The sequence below is a fragment of the Oryx dammah genome, unplaced genomic scaffold (genome assembly GCF_014754425.2).
Source record: "Oryx dammah isolate SB20612 unplaced genomic scaffold, SCBI_Odam_1.1 HiC_scaffold_2, whole genome shotgun sequence".
Taxonomy (NCBI): Eukaryota; Metazoa; Chordata; class Mammalia; order Artiodactyla; family Bovidae; genus Oryx; species Oryx dammah.
Genome location: NW_024070186.1, coordinates 110,378,799 through 110,402,784, shown reverse-complemented (window position 1 = coordinate 110,402,784; position 23,986 = coordinate 110,378,799). Strand labels below are relative to the sequence as shown.

Genomic DNA, 23,986 nt, shown 5'->3' with positions numbered 1-23,986 from the left:
ATGGTAGACCTTGAAGTTGTCCTTGTCACTGACCTAAAATAGAGTTATCATTGGAAAGTTAAGCAAATTGACCTTTTCCGCATTCTTTTGTATTCATCCATTTTGGCTGCACTGGGTCGTGGTTGAGGCTTGAGGGATCTTCAGTCTTCGCTGCGGCATGTGGTATCTTTAGTTGTAGTCTGTGGGATCTAGTTCCCCGATGAGGGATTGAATCTGACCTCCCCTGCATTGGGAGCTTGGAGTCTTAGCCTCTGGACCACCAGAGAAGTCCCTCTTTTTAAGTAGAATCCAGGTGACTTGGGCTTCCCTGGTGGCTCAGACAGTAAGGAGTCTGCCTGCAATGCAGGAGACCCAGTTGTGATCCCTGGGTCAGGGGAGAAGGAAATGGCAACCCACTCCAGTATTCTTGCCTTGAGAATCCTATGGACAGAGGAGCCTGGCAGGCTACAGTCCGTGAGGTCACAAGAGTTGTACATGACTGAGTGACTAAGACTTTCACATTTCAGGTGAGTAGCACCAAGTGTATGGTGATTCTTGGATTGGGCTGCATGGGTCATTTTTCTGGTCTTGAACTGGTAGCTTGTGGCTGCCCAAGCAACAAGAGTGACTGTGGGAGAGGAAAAGAGGAAAAACAGAGGAGAAGGGGGTGTGTTGTGAGCACATAGCACATGGTTTGGGCCTTAGTGTTTTGTCATAGCCTCACAAGAACTAAAAAGGAGAGGAAGGCTGGAATATTTCCTAAAAGATAATCAAAAGGTAAGGGACCTTTTCCTGTTTTTAAAAAGTTGAGATATAATTGTCAGACGAATGGATAAGAAAGCTCTGGTACATATACACAATGGAATATTACTCAACTATTAAAAAGAATGCATTTGAATCAGTTCTAATGAGGTGAATGAAACTGGAGCCAATTATACGGAGTGAAGTAAGTCAGAAGGAAAAACACCAATACAGTATATTAAAGCATATATCTGGAATTTAGAAAGATGGTAATGATGACCCTATATGGGAGACCGCAAAAGAGACACAGATATAAAGAACAGACTTTTGGACTCTGTGGAAGAAGGCAAGGGTGGGATGGTTTGAGAGAATAGCACTGAAACATGTTTATTATCATATGTGAAATAGATTGCTAGTCCAGGTTCAATGCATGAAACAGGGCACTCAAAACCGGTGCTTTGGGACAACCCAGAGGGATGGGATGGGGAGGGAAGTAGAAGGGCAGAGGGGAGAGTTGGGACAGCCACACCTGTAGCTGATTCATGTCAATGTATGGCAAAAACCACTACAATATTGTAAAGTAATTAGCCTCCAATTAAAATAAATAAATTAAAAAAGAATAAAAGACCTGCAATTTTAAAACTTGAGATATAATTTTACATATAATGCTGTATAAGTTTAAGGTGTGCAATGTGTTGATTTGATACATTTGTATATTGCAATATGATTATCACTACAGTGTTAGCTAGCACTTCTTTCATGTCACTTAATTACCATTTCTTTTTTCTTTTTTTTTTTTTACCATTTCTTTTAGGTTGAGAATAGTTAATATCTTGTCTCCTAGCAGCTTTGAAGTTTATTACATAAACCTAATTATAGTGATACCGTAATACAGTTTTGTTGACTATAGTCACTATGCTGTGCCTTCCATGTCCAGGATTTATTTATATACCTGTTGCAAGTTTGTACCCTTAAACAATATCTACCCAATTTCCCCATTCCCTAGCTTCTGGTAGTCACCATTCTATTCTATGTTGTTATGAGTTCAGTTTTTATTAAAAACCCTTGATTCCATTCACACCCACTACCCCCACCACACTGCCTTACGGGATCTTAGTTCCCCAAGCAGGAATCAAACCCAGGTTTCGGTTTAGAAATTCACTGAGAGCCAAATAGGCATTCTTTTATAGACTACAATATTTTTTCCTTTGGCTGCTTTTTTAGGATTTTCTTTTTATACTTGTTTTTTGACAGTTTCACTATAATGTGTCTTGGAGAAGATCTTTTTGCATAGAGATAATAGGGTGATCTATTAGATTTTTGAGTTTGGTTGTCCAAGTATATCCCTAGGTTTGGGAAGTTCTCAACTATTGTTTCTTTAAATAATCTCTGACCCCCTTTTCCCTCTCTCAAACCATGATTATTCTAATATTTGTACACATGGTGGCATCCCATAGAACATGTAGGCTTTCTATGCTCTTTTTCATTCCTTTTTCTCTTGTGTTCTCTTCTAATTGGGCTATTTCAGAGTTCCTGTTCCCTTATTCAGTCTTCCATTTGATCTCTTATTGCATTTTTCATTTTATTCATTGAATTTTTCAGCTCCAGAATTTCCATTTGCTTCTTATGATTTCTTTCTCCGTAAATTTCTGACTTTATTCATGTATTTTTTTGGTCTTTGTTGTAATATAGCCCATTGAGTTTCCCTGAACAGCCATTTTGAATTCTTTATTTTATTTTATTTTATTTATTTACTCTTGGCTGTGCTGGTCTTTGTTGCTGTAAGAGCTTTTCTCTAGTCGGGGAGAGTGGGGCCACTCTTTAGTTGTGGTGCATGAGCTTCTCGTTGCAGGGACTTCCCTTGTTGCGGAGCACCTGCTCTTGGCGTGCAGATTTCAGTAGTTGTAGCTCCTGGGCTCTATAGAGCGCAGGCTCAGAAGTTGTAGTGCAAGGGCTTAGTTGCCCTGCGGCATGTGGGATCTTCCGGATCAGGGATCAAACCTGCATCTCCTGCATCGGCAGGCAGACTCCACTGAGCCACCAGGGAAGCCCAGCTATTTTGAATTCTTTATCAAAGGCTAAATTCTGTGCCTTTGAGCATGGTTATTGGAGGATGATTGTTACCTTTTTGTGATGACGTGTTTCCTTGATTCCTTACATTCCTTGTACATTTGCATTGCTGCTTTCACGCTTGAAGTAGCAGACATCTGCTGCTGGTTCCCTTCAGATGGGGTAAAATGTTCATCAGTCCTGTTTTAGCTCTGTATTTTGCTTGCCCTCACATGGGTACACTTGCTTTCCACATCTTGCTTCTTGTGACACAATTCTTAAGCTTTTCTTAAGACCCACCAGGCTAGCCACTGTTAACCTTTTGTTTTCCAGAAAGAGGCAGGATAGCTTAAATTTGTATTTCTCTCTTGCTCAGAGAAACTGGTCTGTTTTTCTGATAGTGTTCTGTTTAGCAGAGTCTCACTTGCTGCCTCATTTGGCAGCATACACAAGGAGCTGCTGGCTCTAGAGTGTGCGGAGGTGTGGGTTTAGCACACAGGGGATTGGGGGTGCCTGTGGGCTCTGTTGCAAGATTGTTGGGTGAGGCATTAGGCTTGTGGGCGGACTTCCTGCCAAAGTCCTGAGCACACTTAGCAGGAACTGTGTCCCTTCAGTGACCTTTAATGTTCTTACCTGCCTCTTTCCTGAACCCCTCCCTCCCTGGGGTCATGGATGTCCCCCTTTAGTACTCGGGGAGCTGCTGAATTAAATGGGTTTCTCTCACAGCGGGGGTCAGTGGGCAATAACTGGTCACTCTCCTCATCCCTCTTGGATGAGGACGCTACTGGGTGCTATAGCCTTAGGCTTGTTATGGTGGGGAGGGGCAGTGCTGGCAAAGTTCCTCTTACCCTCTCAGTTTCATCCAAACTTGTATTTTTTCTTTCTTTCTGGAATTTCTCCTTGGGAAGGCTGAATTTCTACAGATTCTTTCTCATCCATTGGTATTTTCCTGGGTCACCACTCTCTAGGTTCTCCCTGACTGTGGCCAAGAGGGACTGGGACAGGTTCGCTGGCTGTGCTGATAGCACCGAGGTTTATCTGCCTGTTACTAGATACGCACATGGGCGAGACTGCACCTAGGGCCCTGCGCTTGTGGTGCTGGATCCCACAATTCCCACAGAGGCAATTTTGTTTTTGGGTGGGTGCCACATTTGTTGTTAAAAAGGGGGACCACAAATGGAGGAATGTCTTATGCCATGTCAGGATGCTGATATCAACTCTGCTAGGGAAACATTTTCAAAGTCATTATTATCCTTTTTAATAAACAAATAATACTGTGTATTCTTTTGAAATGAAAGAGCCTAATGAAATTCTTCCAGTTGAGAGTATCTGCATGTACATGTAGAATAAAAGAGAAAAAGTACAGAATCCAAGAACATCATTAAAAACCCTTCTATATTTTGAGATTATTTTTACCTTGTTTGAGATTATGTTGACCTTGCATAGCATTTTGAAGTGGTTTGGCACAGATGGGGAGCCTGAGGGCTTGTTTGAGTGCTTTGTAATGGGTAATAGGTTGAGAGTAATTTTTGATTTTGTTTTCCTGTTTTCTCTTGCAATTTAACTTATTGCATAATGTAAGAAGCAGTTTCCTGGGTTAGGTACTAAAAAGGTTCTGCACCCAGTTTCCAATGTGTGTAGGGTACACGAGGCAACTCTTGGACACCAGCAGCATGACCTATAGTTCTAATCAGTTCTGACACTATAACTTAGCAGGACCCCGTGGGGCCTTCCTGGACATCTCATGTCCTCTGCCTACTTCGTGTTTGCAGAAAAGTTGTAGTCTTCCAGGCCTTGCATGAGTTGCAAAAGTCTGACCTAAGAATTAATGATTGAAAGGATGTGAACACATAGTGATAGAAGTAACTGCTGGGCCAGGAGAACTGATAACAGTTTAAACAGTAAATCAGCCACATGGCAGTCAAAGAATTTTTAGTTCCTCCCTGAAATACATGGATAACATGTATAACAATTTGATAGGCATTCCTGAGTTGTTTTACAGATTGCTTAAAACCCCCACCAAATGGAAGAAGTTAACTATTTGATGACCATGGGCTTACTGGAGCCTGAAGATTGATAATGTTAGCCTCTGTGACACCACCCTGCTATCACACCATCAACCAAGCAGAGAATTTTGTATGAGCTGATAACATACCCTGTGACTCCCTTCCCCCACTTTGCCTTTAAAAATTCTTCCCTGAAATCCATCTGGGAGTTGGGGTGTCTGAGTATTAGCTTCCCTGGACTCCTAGTCTGGCGCCTTACAATAAACACTGCATTTTCCTTCTCCACAATCTCATGGCAGTAGATTGGCTTTACTGTGAGCAGGCGAGCGGGCCCACGTTTGGTTTGGTATCAGCACTATCTGAAGATAGCATCAAATCCCTCATGTTAAGGTCTTAGTCCTACAAGACTCCCCCTCCACCCCCTACTTAAGATGCCAGTCACCAGTCTAGGTGGTCGCCTGTGCTTCTAAATGACTAGCTGTAGACTAGAAATTCCAGTGACTCCTGCCTTGGCTTCAGTTAATTTTACTAGAGCAGGTCACAGAAATCTGAGAAACATTTTTTAAAATTAATTAATTTTAATTGGAGGATAATTTCATTACAGTATTGTGGTGGTTTTGCCACACATCGACATGAATCACCCGCAGGTGCACACGTGTTTCCCCATCCTGAACCCCCCTCCCACCTTCTTCCCCACCCCACCCCTCTGGGTTGTCCTAGAGCACCAGCGTTGAGTGCCCTGCTTCATGCATCGCTTCATTGCACTGGTCGTCTATTTTACATATGGTAATATACATGTTTCAATGCTATTCTCTCAAATCATCCCACCAACCCCTTCTCCCACATAGTCCAAAAGTCTGTTCTTTACATCTGTGTCTCTTTTGCTGTCTCACATATAGAATCATTGTTACCCATCTTTCTAAATTGCTTATATATGCATTAATATACTGTATTGGTGTTTCTCTTTTTGACTTACTTCATCTGTATAATAGGCTCCAGTTTCATCCACCTCATTAGAACTGACTCAAATCCATTCTTTTTTTATAGCTGAGTAATATTCCATTGGATATACGTACCAAAACATGCTTATCCATTCATTTGCCGATGAACATCTAGGTTGCTTCCATGTCCTGGCTATTGTAAACTGTGCTGCACTGAACATTGGGGTGCATACATCTCTTTCAATTCTGATTTCCTCGGTGTGTATGCCCAGCAGTGGGATTGCTGGGTCAAATGGCAGTTCTATTTCCAGTTTTTTAAGGAATCTCCACACTGTTGTTTATAATGTCTGTACCAGTTTGCATTTCCACCAGAAGTGTAAGAGGGTTCCCTTTTCTCCACATCCCCTTCAGCATTTATTGTTTGTAGACTTTTTGATGGTAGCCATTCTGACTGGCGTGAGATGATACTCTTTGTGGTTTTGATTTGCATTTCTCTAGTAATCAGTGATGTTGAGCATCTTTTCATGTGTTTATTAGCCATCTGTATATCTTCTTTGGAGAAATGTCTGTTTAGTTCTTTGGCCCACTTTTTGATTGGGTTGTTCGTTTTTCTAGTACTGAGCTGCATGAACTGCTTGTATATTTTGAAAATTAATTCTTTGCTAGTTGTTTTGTTTCCTGTTATTTTTTCCCATTCTGAAGGCTGCGTTTTCACCTTGCTTGTAGTTTCCTTCATTGTGCAAAAACTTTTAAGTTTAATAAGGTCCCATTTATTTATTTTTGTTTTTATTTCCATTACTCTGGGAGGTGGGTCATAGAGGATCTTGCTGTGATTTATGTCAGAGAGTGTTCTGCCTATATTTTCCTCTAAGAGTTTATTGTTTCTGGTCTTACATTTAGGTCTTTAATCCATTTTGAGTTTATTTTTGTGTATGGTGCTAGAAAGTGTTCTAGTTTCATTCTTTTACATGTGGTTGACCAGTTTCTGAGAAACATTTTACTTACAGGATTACTGGTCTATTAAAGTAGATGAGTAGTTACCTAGGACTAGGTTGGGAGAATAGGTTTGTGAAAATGTGGATTGACCACTAATGTGAACAGAGTTTCTTTTGGGGGTATGAAAATACTATAACTGTGGTGATGGCTGTCCAAGTTATGAATATACAAAATTTCATGAATTGTTCACTTAAATAGGTGAATTGTATGGTATGTGAATTATACCTCAATTAAACTTAAAAATAGAATAGAAAAAGATTTCTGGTCTGTTATTAAAAACTGTAATTCAGAAACAGCCAGAGGAAGAGATATACAGGGCATGGTGTATGGGAAGGGCATAAAGGTGCCATCTTGGTCTGAATGTGCCATTCTCCTTGAATCTCCAAGTATTCACCAACCTGGAAGCTCTCCAGACCCCATCCTTTTGGGTTTTTGTGAAGCTTTCTTCCATAGGCATGTTTGATTCATTTGTGACTGATTCATCCTCCAGCCACACTCCCTCTACTGGAGGTCCAGGGTGGAACTGAAAGTTCCAACCCTCTTATCACAGTCAGTTCTGACAACCAGTTCCCATCCTGAGGTATTTTCCAAAAGCCACCTCAGTAACATGAGCCCAGTTGTGATGGAAAGGGACTCATTAGGAGTAACAGGACACACATTTCCCTTTTATGACTCTAAAGTGTTTTTAGGAACTGAGGACACAAAACCAAATATTATAGCAAAAGATGTTCCCATTTCTCTTATCATTAAAATTCTAAGGATTTTGGGGGCTGTGAGCCAGGAACTGTAGATGAAGACCAAATGTATATTCTTTATAAATCACAATATTGGAGGTACATAATTATTTTCCCTGTCCACTTGTTCAACCACCTTCTATTTATTAGGAAAATAATTAATGAAAAGTATAAAACACTCGAAAGAATAGGGAGTACATAAGTACTTAAGTACATAATTGAAATTCCTCCCTGGTCTTCAGAGTCAGTGTAATTTCTTGGATGTAACTGCTTGTTTGTAATTGTGTGGGTGGTTAGCACTGATTACACACTGCATAGTTATATCTTGATTTGTCAGCTTTACACTACCTGCTGGCCTTTCCACATCAGGCAGTGCAGCGTGGGTGGTTAAATAGAAACACAGACTGCAGTCAGATTGCTTGGGTTCTAGTCCAGGTTTGCTGTTTATAACCTGTGTGACCTTGGGCAAATTATCAAGCCATTCTTTGCTTCAGTTTCCTTGTCTATCAGATGGCCTAATAATAAGTCTTACCTCATGGGATAATTTAAACATTGTATTAAAAGATAAGTCTTTAGAAAAGAGTGTCTGGCACTTAGGTGCTTAGTAGCTGTTGGTTGATGTTGCTGTCCCTGTTAAAGATAATGAAAGATGAGGTCTTCTGCTGACTCACACTTTCTGTCACTCTCTTTCTAAAATTTATAAAATATATATTTTTTCTGTGTATTAAATAATGTACTTAGGCCTTTTCTTTCCCGAATAGTGTTAGATAGTACATCTTAATTTCCTCCTTTAAGTGAAGAAGAGGAGCACTTCTACATTATGTTACATTTGACTTCTGTTAGCTATCGTATTCAGAGAAGGCAATGGCACCCCACTCCAGCACTCTTGCCTGGAAAATTCCAGGGACGGAGGAGGCTGGTAGGTAGGCTGTAGTCCATGGGGTCACTAAGAGTTGGGCACGACTGAGTGACTTCCCATTCACTTTTCACTTTCATGCATTGGAGAAGGAAATGGCAATCCATTTCCAGTATTCTTGCCTGAAGAATCCCAGGGACAGAGGAGCCTAGTGGGCTGCCATCCATGGGGTCGCACAGAGTGGGACACGACTGAAGCGACTTAGCAGCAGCTATCATATTACTTTTGCATCATCAGGCTTTATAATCTTTAGTTTTATTGCTCTAACTATAATTAAGGATAACATACACTCTTTATGGATTGATTCTTATTCTTAAAACAAATACAGCATTATTATGATCATGTAAATGTTACTGAGTATAGAACATGATCCTTTGAAACCAAACCTTTATCTCTTGATGGAGAATGTCCCAAGCATCAAGGTCAAATGGATCCTTTTTACACAGTACATCAATTGCTTAATCATGCTGCATTTTAATTTGCTTTATCTTTTAACCATGACTTTCTTATACCTCTTCTTGCTTTTTCTGGAATGCTAATTGCCTTTTTTTTTTTCCTGATGAGAGAAAATACCACCTTCTATAGCATATCATGAGGATCTTCCTTCATATAATTTGTTGAATCCATTTGCTTCTTCAAGGCATGTTTTTCCCCCTCCCAGCCCTCTATCCTCCTGTTTCAGTGTTCACTGATTATTGTCTTGACCTATTGCCCAGCTGTTGTTCTGAGTTTGCTTTCCATTAAATTCTTGGCTCATGTCTTTCACTTCCTTGGATTTTTCTTTCCAATTTACTGGATTAAATCTTCAAATAATGTTTTTCTGAAAGGGCACATGGAAACTAAGCTTCCATGTCTGAAATGGTCTTTCTTTTGCCTTCTTCTTTGATTTATATTTGGGTTTAGAATGCTATATTCAAAATCCTTTTCCCTTAGAACCTTACAACTTTGCTCCACTGTCTTCTAGTGTCCTGTGGGGTAAAAGACAAGGCTAATGCCAATCTAATTTTTTTTTTTAATTTAAAAGTTTTTTTTTTAATTGGTAATGTTGTTCTTTCTGGAAGACAGAAGAACTTTTTTCTTTACCTCTGAAATTTTACAAAGCTCTAATATGAGGTCTTTTTTTGGGTATAAAACTTTGCTGTTAAACAGGCAGATCTGTTCACTAATAATAAAACAGTTTAAACATCTGAATTTTAGAGACAGAGTATAAAATTTTGAGATATAAAATATTAGAAAGCCATTGTATTGTACAGTATGTAGAGCAAAATGTCACAATATAAAGAACAATTAATGTCCAAGCTAGAAAAGACTGAAGTGCTTTTAAGGTCTTGTCTTCTATGCAGGAAGGCCAAAGTGAAGATTAAGAACCATTTCAAAAAGAGAGTGTAAATCATGGTCTTTAGGAAGCACTGGAGTTCTATTAAAGTACTTTCATGTATACTTGGGATAAATTATATTTGGTCATGGTGTATAATTCATTGTACATATTGTTGGATTTTATTTGTTAATATTTTGTTGATGATTTTGCATCTATGTGTATGAGGAAATTTGTAGTTTTCTTACAGCGTCTTTGTCTAGGTTTTGTGTTAGGGTAACACTGAAAAGAGTTAGGAAGTACTCCCCCTGCTTCTGTATTCTGACCGGGACTGTAGAGAATGGCTACAATTTCTTTCTTAAATATTTGATGGAATTTATCAGTGAACCCCACCTGGGCCTGGCGGTGTCTATTTTGAAAGGTCATTAATTATTGATCCAATTTCTTTTTTAGAGATTATAAGCCTGTTCCGATGATCTGTTTCTTCTTGCATGAATTTGAGCAGATTGTCTTTCAAGGAACTAGTCCATTTCATCTCAGTTATCAAATTTGTGAGTGTAGAGTTGTTTATAGTATTACTTGATTATCCTTCTAATGTGTATGGGAGCTTTAGTTAACGTCTCTTCTTTCATGTCTGATAATAATGATTTGTGTCCTGACTTTTTTCCTTAGCCTTACTTCAGGCTTGTCAATTTTATTGATCTTTTCAAGAAACTGGCTTTTGGTCTCATTGTCTTTTCTCTACTGATTACCTGTTTTCAGTTTCATTGATTTCTACCCTAATTCATAATTTCTTTTCTTCTGCTTACTTTGGAGTTGATTTGCTTTTCTAGCTTCCTAAGGTGGATGTTTAAGTGATTGATTTTAGATCTTCATTTCTAATAATATGTATTCAGTGCTGTAAATTTCCCTCTAAGGCCTACTTTCAATGCATCCACAAATATTGAAAAGTTGTTTTTTCATTTTATTTTAGTTAAAAAGGTTTTAATTTTTTATTGATGTTTCTTCTTTGACCCTTGTGTTATTTAGAAATGTGTTGTTTAATCTCCAGGTATTTTGGAATTTTCCAGCTATCCTTCTGTTATCAATTCCATCTTTCTTGTTTAATCCCATTGTAGTCTGAAGGCAGACATTGTATGATTTCTATTCTTCTCAGTTTTTTTATAGTATATTTTATAGGCCCAGAATATGATCTATTTTGCTGAATGTTTCATGTGAGCTTGAAAAGAATGTGTCTTCTGTTGTTGGATAAGTGGTTTACAGATGTCCATCATATCTGTTGAGTTCAACTAAGCCTTTACTGACTTTCCGCTTATTGGCTCTGTCCATTCCTATTTTTTGTTTGTGTTTTTGCTCATGCTCTGTGGCATGTGGGTTCTTAGTTCTCCAACCAGGAGATGGAACCCATGTTCCCTGCAGTGGAAGTGCAGAGTCTTAACCACTGAACCACCAGGGAAGTCCCTGATCTATACATTTCTGATAGTGGGGTGTTGAAATCTTTAATTACAACTTTGAATTCATCAATTTTTTCTTTCAGTTCTGTTAGTGTTTACCCTACATATTTTGACTTTCTCTTGTTAGGTACAACATGTTAAAGATTGTTATGTCTTCTTGGAGAATTGACCTTTCTATTATTATGTAAATTACCCTTCTTTTTTTTTTTTAATTTATTTTTTGGTTGCACTGGGTCTTTATTGCTGTGTGTGAGCTTTCTCTAATTGTGGTGAGCAGGACCTACTCTTCATTTCTGTGTGCAGGCTTCTCACTGGTAGCTTCTTTTGTGGAGCACAGGCTCTAGGCATATGGCTTTCAAGTAGTAGTGGTACACAGGCTTTAGTTATTCTATGGCATGTGGAATCTTCCTGGATCAGGGATTGATCCGCTCGCTGCGTTAGCAGGCAGATTTTTACCCACTGTATCACCAAGGAAGACTCTGTAATACCCTTGTTTATCTCTGACTTTCCTTGTTCTGAACTCTACTCTGAGGTTAATATTCTGATCTCTTTCGATTAGTGCTAGCATGGCATATCCTTATCCATCAACTTTCTTTGCTGGAGTCCAGCCAGTGGTCTTTGCCGGTGGATCCAGGGAATTCGAAGGTGGGGACGGCATCGGCATCCTTGGAAAAATACATATTTAATTACAGATATATAGAGAGATTAGAAATGGATAGTGTAGTAGGAAGATTAGTGGAGAAAAAGAGGCTGAATAACTTGGATTACATGGAATAGCATCCATGCTCCAGATGGGAATTCAGCCAGAAAAACGGGAGCAAGAAAGAAGCGACATGGGGGAATCAGTCTTTCTGGAAACTGATCCGATTTCTTTATTTTTGGGTTTGCTTATATACCTTTTGTAACATATAGGGATGAATACAGAGTCACGTGGGGGCCAGCAGTCCTGACCTTTATCAAAATCAGGTGCTTCACATAAATGTATAAAAAAAGGTTTTAGGGATATTACATCATCTGGCCATGAGTGAGACCTGCTGACATTTTATGATCCTTTCTTTCTGATAACCAAAAAACTTATTTTTTCCAAGGGTGTTTTTTCTTAAACCAGGTACCACCCTCCAAATAAAGTTACATTCCTATAGGGTGAGGGTGTAGTGAGCTACAATCAAGAAAGGAATTTATTTAACCCAAGGTTAACATGATTAATCTTAAAGGTTAATACTTATTTCTCCTATATACTTAAAGGTTAATGCTTATTTCTCCTATATGCTAGTTATATTCATTATAAGGGCAGGGAATATGGAGATTTAGCAGCAAACATCAGCCCAACAAATGAAACTCCTTTCACCAATGTTCCCCTTAAGATCTATCTAGTCTTAAGATAGTGATAAAGTTACATTTTTACATGGCAAGGACACAGTGATTTATAACAAAGCACAGTGATCTATTACAAAAGAGAAAATCCATTAACTCAAAAAGTCTAATATTGCTAACATCAGAAACTACTATATTTCCTTTTCTATATTCCAAATACATTGATTAATATATTCCCAGGTGCCCAAGGATATGGAGGCCTGGTGGCAATCATTGACTCAACAATGAGAAAAGCCCTATGCTAATTAAGACTCTCAAAATACTCCAAAACTCTCTGTGCTGTTTATGGTTGAGAGGTAGTAAACAATCATGTGCATAGTGGCAGGAGTATGGATAATCCTGTCACACAAGCTAGTCTGTCAGCAGAGAGGTTTGACCTGAGACATCCTTGTCCCACCCGGGGCAGGGAATTAGCAGCAATTATTGGCACAACAAATGAAAAACCCTTCACCAATATAATTCCTAACCAACCCACTATACTAATAATTTCTAACTCCCCAAAAGAATTTGCCTTTAGTAAGTCTAAAACATCTTGTGCCTCTCAGGTTGGGAGGCTGTAAACAATCACATGTGGCTGGACGAACCTATACAGGCGGGCTAGATAACCTTCAGAGGAGCTGAAACACTCTTGCCATGCCCAGGAATTTTTATTGCCTTGGAGCTGCAAGTTAACTCCTTCTGGTTATGGGGGAGAACATAAAACAGACTCTGGTTTTGGGGTAGATGCTCGGGAACAGGGGGTTTCCTGAGGCTTGATCACGCCTTTGCATATACCAAGCCTCCTTCCTCATGATCTTTGCCATGGGCGGAGTTCCTCATGCTGGCCCCTGGCATTTCTTTTAATCTATATATGTCTTTATATTTAAAGTAGATTTCTTGTAGAGCAACATATAGTTAAGTCTGACAATCTCTGTCTTCTAGTTGATGTATTTAGATCATTGATGTTTAAGTTGATTATTGATATAGTTGGATTAATAGCTGTCATATTTCTTTTTACTGTTTTCTCTTCGTTGTTCTTATTTGTTCCTGTTTTTATCTTCAGCTCTTTTTCTGACTTTTGTGGTTTTAATTTAGCATTGTATAGATTCCATTCTGTCTCCTTTCTTAGTGTGTCAATAACGCTTCTCATTTTACTTTAAGTGGTTGCATTAGAGTTTGCAATATGCACTTATAACTAGTCCAGGTCCACTATCAAATAATACTGTACTGCTTCATGGGTAGTTCAGTTCAGTTCAGTCGCTCAGTCATGTCTGACTCTTTTCGACCCCATGAATCACAGCACCCCAGGCCTCCCTGTCCATCACCAACTCCCAGAGTTCACTCAGACTCACGACTATTGAGTCGGTGATGCCATCCAGCCATCTCATCCTCTGTCGTCCCCTTTTCCTCCTGCCTCCAATCCCTCCCAGCATCAGAGTCTTTTCCAATGAGTCAACTCTTCACGTGAGGTGGCCAAAGTACTCAAGTTTCAGCTTAAGCATCATTCCTTCCAAAGAAATCCCAGGGCTGATCTCCTTTAGAATGGACTGGTTGGATCTCCTTGCAGTCCAAGGGACTCTCAAGAGTCTTCTCCAGCACCACAGTCCAAAAGCATCAATTCTTTGGCACTCAGCTTTCTTCACAGTCCAGCTCTCACATCCATACATGACCACTGGAAAAACCATAGTCTTGACTAGATGGACCTTTGTTGTCAAAGTAATGTCTCTGCTTTTGAATATGCTATCTAGGTTGGTCATAACTTTTCTTCCAAGGAGTAAGCATCTTTTAATTTCATGGTTGTAGTCACCATTGGCAGTGATTTTGGATTAATAATAAAATATTATTAATTCCTCCCTCTTGTCCGTTGTATAATTGCTGTCATTCATTTCACTTGTAAATAAGCACACATGCATACACACACGTATAAGTGTACATGGTCAAATACACTGTTGCTGTTATTATTTTGAACAAAATTGTTAACTGTTAGAATTAAAAATAAGAAAATAGAAGTTTTTTATTTTACCTTCAGTTATTCCTTCTCTGATGCTCTTTCCCTCTTTGTGTAGATCTGAATTTCTGACCTATATAATTTCCTTATCTCTGAAGCCCTTCTTTTAACATTTCTTGCTAGACAAGTCTACTGGCAACAGATTCTCTTAATTTTTGTTTGTCTGAGAAAGACTTTCTCTTTCCCTTTTGAAGGATAATTTTTCTGGGTACAAAATTCTACGTTGATGACTTTTTTCTTTCAATATGTAAAGTATTTCACTCTATCCTCTTCTTGCTTGTATGGTTTCTGAGAAGTTACATGTAATTCTTATATTTGCTTTGCTAAAAGTAAGATGGTTTTTTTTCCCTTTTGGTTTCTTTCAAGATATTTTATCTTTGATTTTCTACAGTTTGAATGCAGAATGCCTGGATATAGTTATATTTTGTATTTATCCTGCTTTATGTTCTCTGAGCTTTCTGGATCGTTGGTTTGGCAGCTCACTTTTTCTTTTTTTTTTTTTTTAAATGTTGGCTCATGTCTTTATTAACCAGTATACCATCACTTGTCTTCTGGTTTGTTGAAACAGTAGGTCAGACAACATTTGCCACCATAATGTCTGTCAAAATGACTGGCCATAAAAACTCCAGCACCACATTCATCTGAGGGACACTCCCAGTGAAGGTGACTGATTTTGCCATTTTCATCCACGTTATAGTATTTCAGAACAGCCAGCTTAACCTTCTTTCTCTTACTCTTGTTCTTCTTGTGAGTGGTTTAAGACTTCCTCCTTTCTTAGCGCTACCACAAATTCTCAACACAAGATGAAGAGTGAGCTCCTTTTGAATGTTGTAGTCAGACAGAGCACATCCATCTTCCAGTTGCTTGCCAGCAAAGATCAGTCTTTGGTGGTCAGGAAGAATTCCTTCCTTATCCTGGATCTTGGCCTTTACATTTACTATTGTATCTGAGGGCTTGACCTCAAGAGTGATGGTCTTCACTGTCAGGGTCTTCATGAAAATCTGCATCTTGGTGGCGGTTCCAAGGCAGATAGTGGATCCAAAAGGGTGTCTGACTTTAATTTGGGGAAATTTTCAGTCATTATTATTGCAAATATTTCTTCTGTTATGTTTTTCTGATCCTTTTGATATTCTTATTTGGTATATTCCACAGCTTTTGAATATTCTGTTTTCATTAAAAAAAATTTTTTTTTCTCTTTGCTTTTTAGCTTTGGAAGTTCCTATTGACATTTCCTCAAATACACAGATTCTCTCCTTAGCTGTGTCCATTCTACTAGTGAGCCTTTCAAAGACATCCTTCATTTCTGTTACAGTGGTTTTACTATCTTGATTTATTTATTTTCTTTTTTTTCAGTATGTCCTTTTCTTTCTTTCTTTTTTTTTTTTTTATTGAGGGGAGGGCCTTGCTGTGTGTCTTCTTGAATCTTAGTTCCCCAACTAGATTGAACCAGGGCCTTCAGCAGTGAAAGTGTGGAGTCATGACCATTGGACATTCAGGTAATTCCCTTGAATTTCTATAATTTCTATTTTTCAAAGAAAAGTTTTATATTTACAACAAAGTTGAGAGGGAGTGTTTTATATCTGGATCAGCCTATCAATAACCAGTGTTGTGACTGAACTGGCCCTTGTGGCTCTTATGATTACAGGATGCCCTCAGCATTAACCATCAGGAAACTGTAGGGAAAAAGGAGGAAGGTGTATTACTCTTAGGTCCTGGAAGATACATGGTATGCCTGGGGCCACACACCTAGGTCATGGTAGAGAAAAAGAGAGAGAGCATGGGCCTGAGGTTGTTTTTATTGGGCTCAAGGGTGGGTGCCTGGAGTTTCATGGGTTTATTCTTTATCAGTGAACTTAAAACATGAATAGGGAATTTAAAGCATGGGAAGAGAAAAACAAGTGGCCCAAAGGGCCATTTGTCTCAGTCAACCAAGATCCCTAAAACAAGCCGTGGGGGCACGGGAAGACTGTGGCTCTTTATATCTCATCATGTGAATGTCTTGACAATCAAAATTGAAGTCAGACACTTGCATTACAAAAAAGAAAATTCAACTCTTGGGGCTGCAGGAAGATTACAGGTACTTCCCATACATCCTGTTTTTGGGTATGCATGGCCTCCCCTATTATTTATTTTTTTTTATTGATTTGACTGTGCCACATCTTTGTTACAGCACGCAGATCTTTGGTTGTGGCATGTGAACTCTTTTTTTATTTTATTTTATTTTATTTATTTATTTTTTTTTAATATAATTTATTTTTTTTACTTTACTCACCTATTATTATCATCTCTCACTGGAATGGCACTTCTTTTAAAATTTTAACCAAGGGTGAACCTACACTGACACATCATAATCACCCAAGGTCCATAGTTTACTTTAGGATTCACTCTTCAGTTCAGTTCAGTTGCTCAGCCATGTTTGACTCTGACCCCATGGACTGCAGCACACCAGGCCTCCCTGTCCATCACCAACTCCTGGAGCTTACTCAAACTCAGGTCCACTGAGTCGGTGATACCATCCAACCATCTCATCCTCTGTCATCCCCTTATCCTCCTGCCTTCAATCTTTCTCAGCATCAGGGTCTTTTCAGATGAGTCAGTTCTTCTCATCAGGTGTCCAAAGTATTGGAGTTTCAGCTTCAACATCAGTCCCTCCGATGAACACCCAGGACTGATCTCCTTTAGAATGGACTGGTTGGATCTCCTTGCAGTCCAAGGGACTCTCAAGAGTCTTCTCCAACACCACACTTCAAAATCACTAATTCTTTGGTGCTCAGTGTTCTTTATAGTCTAACTCTCACATCCATACATGACCACTGGAAAAACCATAGTTTTGACTAGGTGGACCTTTGTTGGCAAAGTAATGTCTCTGCTTTTTAATATGCTGTCTAGGTTGGTCATAACTTTTCTTCTAAGGAGCAAGCCTCTTTGAGTTTCATGGCTGCAGTCACCATCTTCAGTGATTTTGAACCCAAAAAAATATAGTCTGACACTGTTTCCCTTGCTTCCCCATCTATTTGCCATGAAGTGATGGGGCCAGATGCCATGATCCTAGTTTTCTGAAGGTTGAGTTTTAAGACAACTTTTTCCCTCTCTGTTTCACTTTCATCAAGAGGCTCTTTAGTTCTTTTTCACTTTCTGCCATAAGGGTGGTGTCATCTGCATATCTGAGGTTATTGATATTTCTCCCAGCAATCTTGATTCCAGCTTGTGTTTCATCCAGCCCAGCATTTCTCATGATGTACTCTGCATATAAGTTAAATAAGCAGGGTGACAATATACAGCCTTAACATACTCCTTTCCCAATTTGGAACCAGTCTGTTCCATGTCCAGTTCTAACTGTTGCTTCCTGACCTGCATACAGATTTCTCAGGAGGCAGATCAGGTGGTCTGGTATTTCCATCTCTTGAAGAATTTTCCACAGTTTGTTGTGATCCACACAGTCAAAGGCCTTGGTGTAGTCAGTAAAGCAGAAGTATGTTTTTCTGGAATTCTTTTGCTTTGTCAATGATCCAGCAGATGTTGGCAATTTAATCTCTGGTTCCTCTGCCTTTTCTAAATCCAGCTTGAACATCTGGAAGTTCACAGTTCCTGTACTGTTGAAGCCTGGCTTGGAGAATTTTGAGCATTACTTTACTGGTGTGTGAGATGAGTGCAATTGTGTGGTAGTTTGAGCATTCTTTGCCATTGCCTTTCTTTGGGATTGGAATGAAAACTGACCTTTTCCAGTCCTGTGGCCACTGCTGAGTTTTCCAAATTTGCTGACATATTGAGTGCAGCACTTTCACAGCATCATCTTTTAGGATTTGAAATAGCTCAACTGGAATTCCATCACCTCCACTAGCTTTGTTCATAGTGATGCTTCCTAAGGCCCACTTGACTTTGCATTCTAGGATGTCTGGCTGTAGGTGAGTGATCACACCATCATGATTATCTGGGTCATGAAGATCTTTTTTGTATAGTTCTTCTGTGTATTCTTGCCACCTCTTCTTAATATCTTTTGGATTCACTCTTCATGTTATACATTCTATCAGTTTGGACAAATGTGTAAGAATGTCTGCCAATTATAATTTCAGCTAGAGTATGTTTCCTTACTTAAAAATCCTCACTGCTCTGTCTGGCTTTTTTTTTTTTCTCTTCTTGGAATTTTCACCTCTTTCTTTACATTGCCCATTATTTCTTGCACATTGTTTCTTTTTCTATTAGAGCCCCTTAACATATTAATCATAGTTGTTTCAAATTAATGGTCTGATTATTCCAACATTCTTGCCATTTCTCAGTCTGGTTCTGATGCTTGATCTGTGTTTTCAAACTGTGTTTTTTTTTTTCTGTTTATTACGTCTTGTAATTTTTTGCTGAAAGCTGGACATGAGGTACTGCCTAAAAGGAACTCTGGTAAATAGACTTTTCATGATGTGGAGGTGAAATGTGGGGGAAGTGAAGCATGTTATAATCCTGTGATCCTTAGCCCTTTAATGAGTCTGTGAACGTCAGAGCTGCTTCTTAGTCCTACCCCTGCAACTCTTAAATTGGATAGAATGTTTAGAATGGACTGGTGTTGGGTATGTCCTTTACCTCAGTTTGGTTGGGCTCTGGTAAAACTCCAGCAGGGTAGGCTCTGGTAAAATAGTTTTTCTTGAGGGCAGGCCTTGTTTAAAAAAAAGAATAGAATACTCTGACATCCAGTAGGCCCCCATCCACAGTGTCACTTTCTGTGGTTCAGTTACCCCTGGTTAACTGTAATCTGAAAATATTAAATGCAGAAATTCCAGAAATTAACAAACTTACCATATGAAACGGTGCGTTGTCCTGAGTTGCATGATCAGCTGTTGCGCCATCCTGCTCTCTCCCACCCAGGGTCCTCAACCACTGACATCATTGTGGCTCAATACAGGGTCACCTGAAGCAGATGGTCCTCCTTCTGACGTTATTATCGTCAGGTCAGTAGTAGCCTGACGCTGCATCACAGTGCTTTTGTCCTTCACCTCACCTCATCTCATCACATAGGCATTTTAACCTTTTACCTCATCATGAGAAGACGGACAAGGACACCATGATCAGATATTTTGAGAGCGAGAGAGACCACATTCATATAACTGTTATTACAGCAAATTATTATAATTATTAGTTTTATAATTTACTTTTATTATTATTATTATTAGTTATTGTTGTTTAGAGCTTCCCTAGGGACTCAGATGGTAAAGAATGTGCCTGCAAGGTGGAAGACCCAGGTTCAATCCCTGGGTTGGGAAGATCTACTGGAGAAGGGAATAGCTACTCACTTTTACTGTGCCTAATTTATAAATTAAACTTTATCATAGGTATATATGTATAGGAAAAAGCAGTATATATGGAGTTTGGTATTACCCACAGTTTCAGGCATCCACTGGGGGTCTTGGACATATCCCCTGAGGATAGAGAACTACTGTACTTCAGAATGATTCCTTTCCCCCTTCTCCTTCTGGAAGCACCAAAGGGATTTTTCTCTGATATTTGCTGTGAGACCCTTATAAAATTGGTGAGCTGTGGTTTTTTGAAACAATGTCATCCCAATAAAGCTTTTTTTTCTTTTTCCAAGTAAGTTTTATTAAAACTTAAACTGAAGCAGGGATTTATTTGGTTGACGTAAGAAGATTTGTCATAGCTATGATTTCTGTTGCTTGTGTTTTTCTCTTCAGTACTTGGACCGTGAGACCGCTTCAGCCACATTCATAGACAGTGGTGGACAGTTTGTTTCTTCCCAGGTGATAAGAATCAGCAGGAATCCTTACTGCGGCTATGAGCGCCAGATTCTGTCCAGCCGGGAGCGCCTGGAGGAGGACTCCTTGTTGGCTGCCCTGCAGTGGCAGGAGCCTGACATGGGCCCAGTCCCCTTTTTGAAGAGCACCGATCCTTCTTCCAGCTATTTTGTCATCTTGAACTCTGCAGCCTTCTTCAGGGTGGGAAGCCAGCTAGAAGTGCTGGTTCATGTGCAGGATTTTCAGAGAAAGCCCAAGAAATATGGTGGAGACTACCTGCAGGCCAGAATCCACTCCCCCAAGCTACACGCGGGGGCCGTGGGCAGAGTGGTGGACTACCACAATGGATTTTACAAGGTCTTTTTTACTCTGCTCTGGCCAGGTCAAGTTAAAGTGTCCATATCTCTGGTCCACCCCAGTGAAGGGATCCGAGTTCTTCAGTACCTGCAGGAAAAGAAACCAGATAGGGTCTATTTCAAGAGCCTCTTCCGGTCAGGGAGGATTTCTGAAACTACAGAGTGTAACGTGTGTCTTCCAGGGAGTCTTCCCCTGTGCAACTTCACAGACCTCTACACTGGAGAACCCTGGTTCTGCTTCAAACCAAAGAAGCTCCCTTGCAGTAGCAGAATTAACCATTTCAAAGGCGGATACCTGAAGGGCCTCCTAACTGCTACAGAGAATGCTTTCTTCCAGAGGTATGTGCTCCTTGTCCTAGGTGGGGATTAAAGAGTCCCTTTCCATTGTCTTTGTCCCACTTAGGAGACTTTATTTTGGTTATGTGCTTCTTACATCTCTCCAAACTTGGCCCAGTTCAGGAGAGGTGGTAAGAAAATAAAGATTTATATTTTGTGATTAGTATGTTTATTTCAGGGATTTCCTTGGTGGCTCAGATAGTAAGAAATCTGCCTGCAATGCAGGAAACATGGATTCAATCCCTGGGTTGGGAAGATCCCCTGGAGAAGAGAATGGCTACCCACTCCAGTATTCTTGCCTGGAGAATCACATGGACAGAGGGGCCTGGCGGGCTACAGTCCATGGGATTGCAGAGTCGGACATGACTGGGCAGCTAATATGCACACACACATGCTTATTTCAGTTCAAATTAAATGCCTTAACTTTTTGTTCTTTTACCTTAACATCTTTTACTTCAGAACTACATAGCATGTCTGTAGCTGTATAAGCAAGATCACTTATTCACAGAACAGATAAAAAAATTATCTAAGAACAGGGCTACTAGAGGTCTTACAGTCAAGCTAACGCTTTAGCTTCATGTTTCAGAAACTGAAAAAAGTCTTAAGAGTCACATTATTAGTTGTTAAAATCATATAAACATTTATTGATAGGAAAAGGTAGGAACATGGTAACATTGCTAGATTGATTTAATGATAAGCATGAAGATTGAAGGCAGGAGGAAAAAGGGATGACAGAGGATGAGATGTTTGGATGGTATCACCGACTCAATGGACATGAGTTTGAGCAAGTTCCAGGAGTTGGTGATGAACAGGGAAGCCTGGTGTGCTGCAGTCCATGGGGTCAAAAAAAGTTGGACATGACTGAACTACTGAACTGAACTGAACTGATGGGAAACCAGGAATACCACAACAAATTGTATTTTTCAAGTTAATAGCTACTGAAGTTTTTGCATTATTGAGCACATATTCCTATTTTTGAACATAGGTATGAAACTTCTTCAGTATAATGATCAGTATATGGCATAATATGCAGAAGGAAGTATACAGAACCAGTATGAGGTGAAATTTCCATTTTCTTCAGCATTATATGCGTGCGTGTGTGCATGCTCTGTCGCTTCAGTCGTGTCCGACTTTTTGTGACCCCATAGACAGGACTGTAGCCCCCCAGGCTCCTCTGTCTGTGGGATTCTCCAGGCAAGAATACTGGCGTGGGTTGCCATGCCCTCCTCCAGGAGATCTTCCCGACCCAGGGATCAAACTCGAGTCTCTTACATCTCCTTCATTGACAGACTGGTTCTTTATCACTAGTGCCTAAAATAAAATAACATTCCTAAGAAATAAAAAAGGTAGAAAAATTACATAGTCAGAAAGTATAATTATTTGAAAGAATGTAAAATGCTTTTTATTTTTAAATTGTATATATACTTTAAAAATATTCCCTTGTAGAGATGGTTGTTGTTGTTTTAGTTGCTAAGTCGTATCCAACTATTTTGTGACCCCATGAACTGTAGCCTGCCAGGCTCCTCTGTCCATGGGACTCTGGGCAAGAATACTGGAATTGATTGCCATGTCCTCCAGGGGATCTTCCCAACCAGGAATCAAACCCACATCTCCTGTTATCTCCTGCGTTTCCAGGCAGATTCTTTACCACTGAGCCACCTAGGAAGTCCATGTAGTCTGCAGCAGCTTCGGAAATAAAGCTCTGGCTTTTTGTTTTTCCCATAGTCAGCTTTTGGAGACAAAAGTTTAAATAGTTTGCTAGAATCATGCCATGCTTTCAAAATCCCAGCAGAGGGCGCACTGCTCCCAGTATGTTTACTGTACTAGTCTTCCTAGGGGTTTTTGTGTGTGTGTGTGCAGCTCAGTACAAAAGGTTTTTAGTTTTATTCTTTAATTAGGCACATTATTTATCAGTAGGACTTCCCAGGTGGCACTAGTGATAAAGAACCCACCTACCAATGCAGGAGACATAAGAGATGTAGGTTTGATCCCTGGGTTGGGAACATCTCCTGAAGGAGGGCATGACAATCCACACTAGTATTCTTGCCTGGAGAATCCCATGGACAGAGGAGCCTGGTGGGCTACAGTTTATAGAATCGCACAGAGTCAGACTTAGCATTTACACACATCATGAACAGATTATTTTATTTCTGTGTACTTTTTGCCTCTATATGAAGAGTGTTCAGTTACCCCCTTTTAGGAGTGTGTTGTCAGTCTACCTAGGGGCTTAGCAGAGTGGAAGAAGCATAGCTTGTAATTTACTGAAATGCCACATGGAAAAAAAGTGGGGAAAAAGTTAGAGAACTAAGTTAGTGTAAAAATTTTAAATGTTCCTAACACCAAATCCTACTACTAAAACCAGAAAACAACTGTGAATCCAGGATAAAATAATGTCTGTCCTTGCCTTTACTTGCATATCCTGGATGAGGCTGGCTGACGTAGCAGAACCCGCCAGATCTGTAGTAGAATCATTAAAAAAAATTCTTCTTACTTAGAAGTTTGCTGGGAAAGTGTTTGAGGTGGCATAGGTTTTTGAAAACAAAACATTTGACAGAATCCTGATATAGATTTTAATTTTTGCATTTTTACTCTGTTAAAAATCTGAAATTTTGCATTAGGCTAACTAAAAAGGAAAAGAGAAAGATTGACATTGATCATTTGAGGGATGGATGAGTCCCCAGTTAGGATTCCGCTCTAGGCAAGGCTTAAGGAATCTGACTTAATGCTCCATAGTCTTGCAGCCTGAAAACCAAGTAGTGACAAAGTAGACATTGTCATCAGTGTGAGCCATTCTCTTGAGTCCAAGGGATTAAGTGATTCAAACAGAATTTGTCATTTTGGAGTTTGCAACCTAAGGGTGAAGCAGTGAAAAATTAAGAACCAGTTTAATTCTTATTCAGTTTATGTGTCCGTATAACCTGCTTATTATAAGATACCTAATTTATTAATTATCAATTGTATGAATTAACATTTATAATGATACTTCATCTTTAGAAAGCTCTTTGAAATCCTATTTAAAAATTTGCAAATAAAGATACATGTCGAAAAATAAATGTTCCTATATTTA

At 39.5% G+C, this 23,986-nt stretch overlaps 1 protein-coding gene and 1 pseudogene across 2 annotated transcripts in view; one reads left to right on the top strand and one right to left on the bottom strand.

Annotated features, from left to right (window-relative positions):
* Window positions 1-23,986, top strand: part of NXPE3 (neurexophilin and PC-esterase domain family member 3) — a 60,257-nt gene that overhangs the window by 13,963 nt on the left and 22,308 nt on the right. For both annotated transcript variants that reach the window (XM_040225565.1, XM_040225555.1), the window contains exon 3: window positions 20,168-20,922. In XM_040225565.1, the coding sequence (XP_040081499.1) occupies window positions 20,168-20,922 (755 nt within the window). The remainder of the gene's footprint in view (window positions 1-20,167; window positions 20,923-23,986) is intronic.
* Window positions 14,977-15,591, bottom strand: LOC120852166 (annotated as a pseudogene).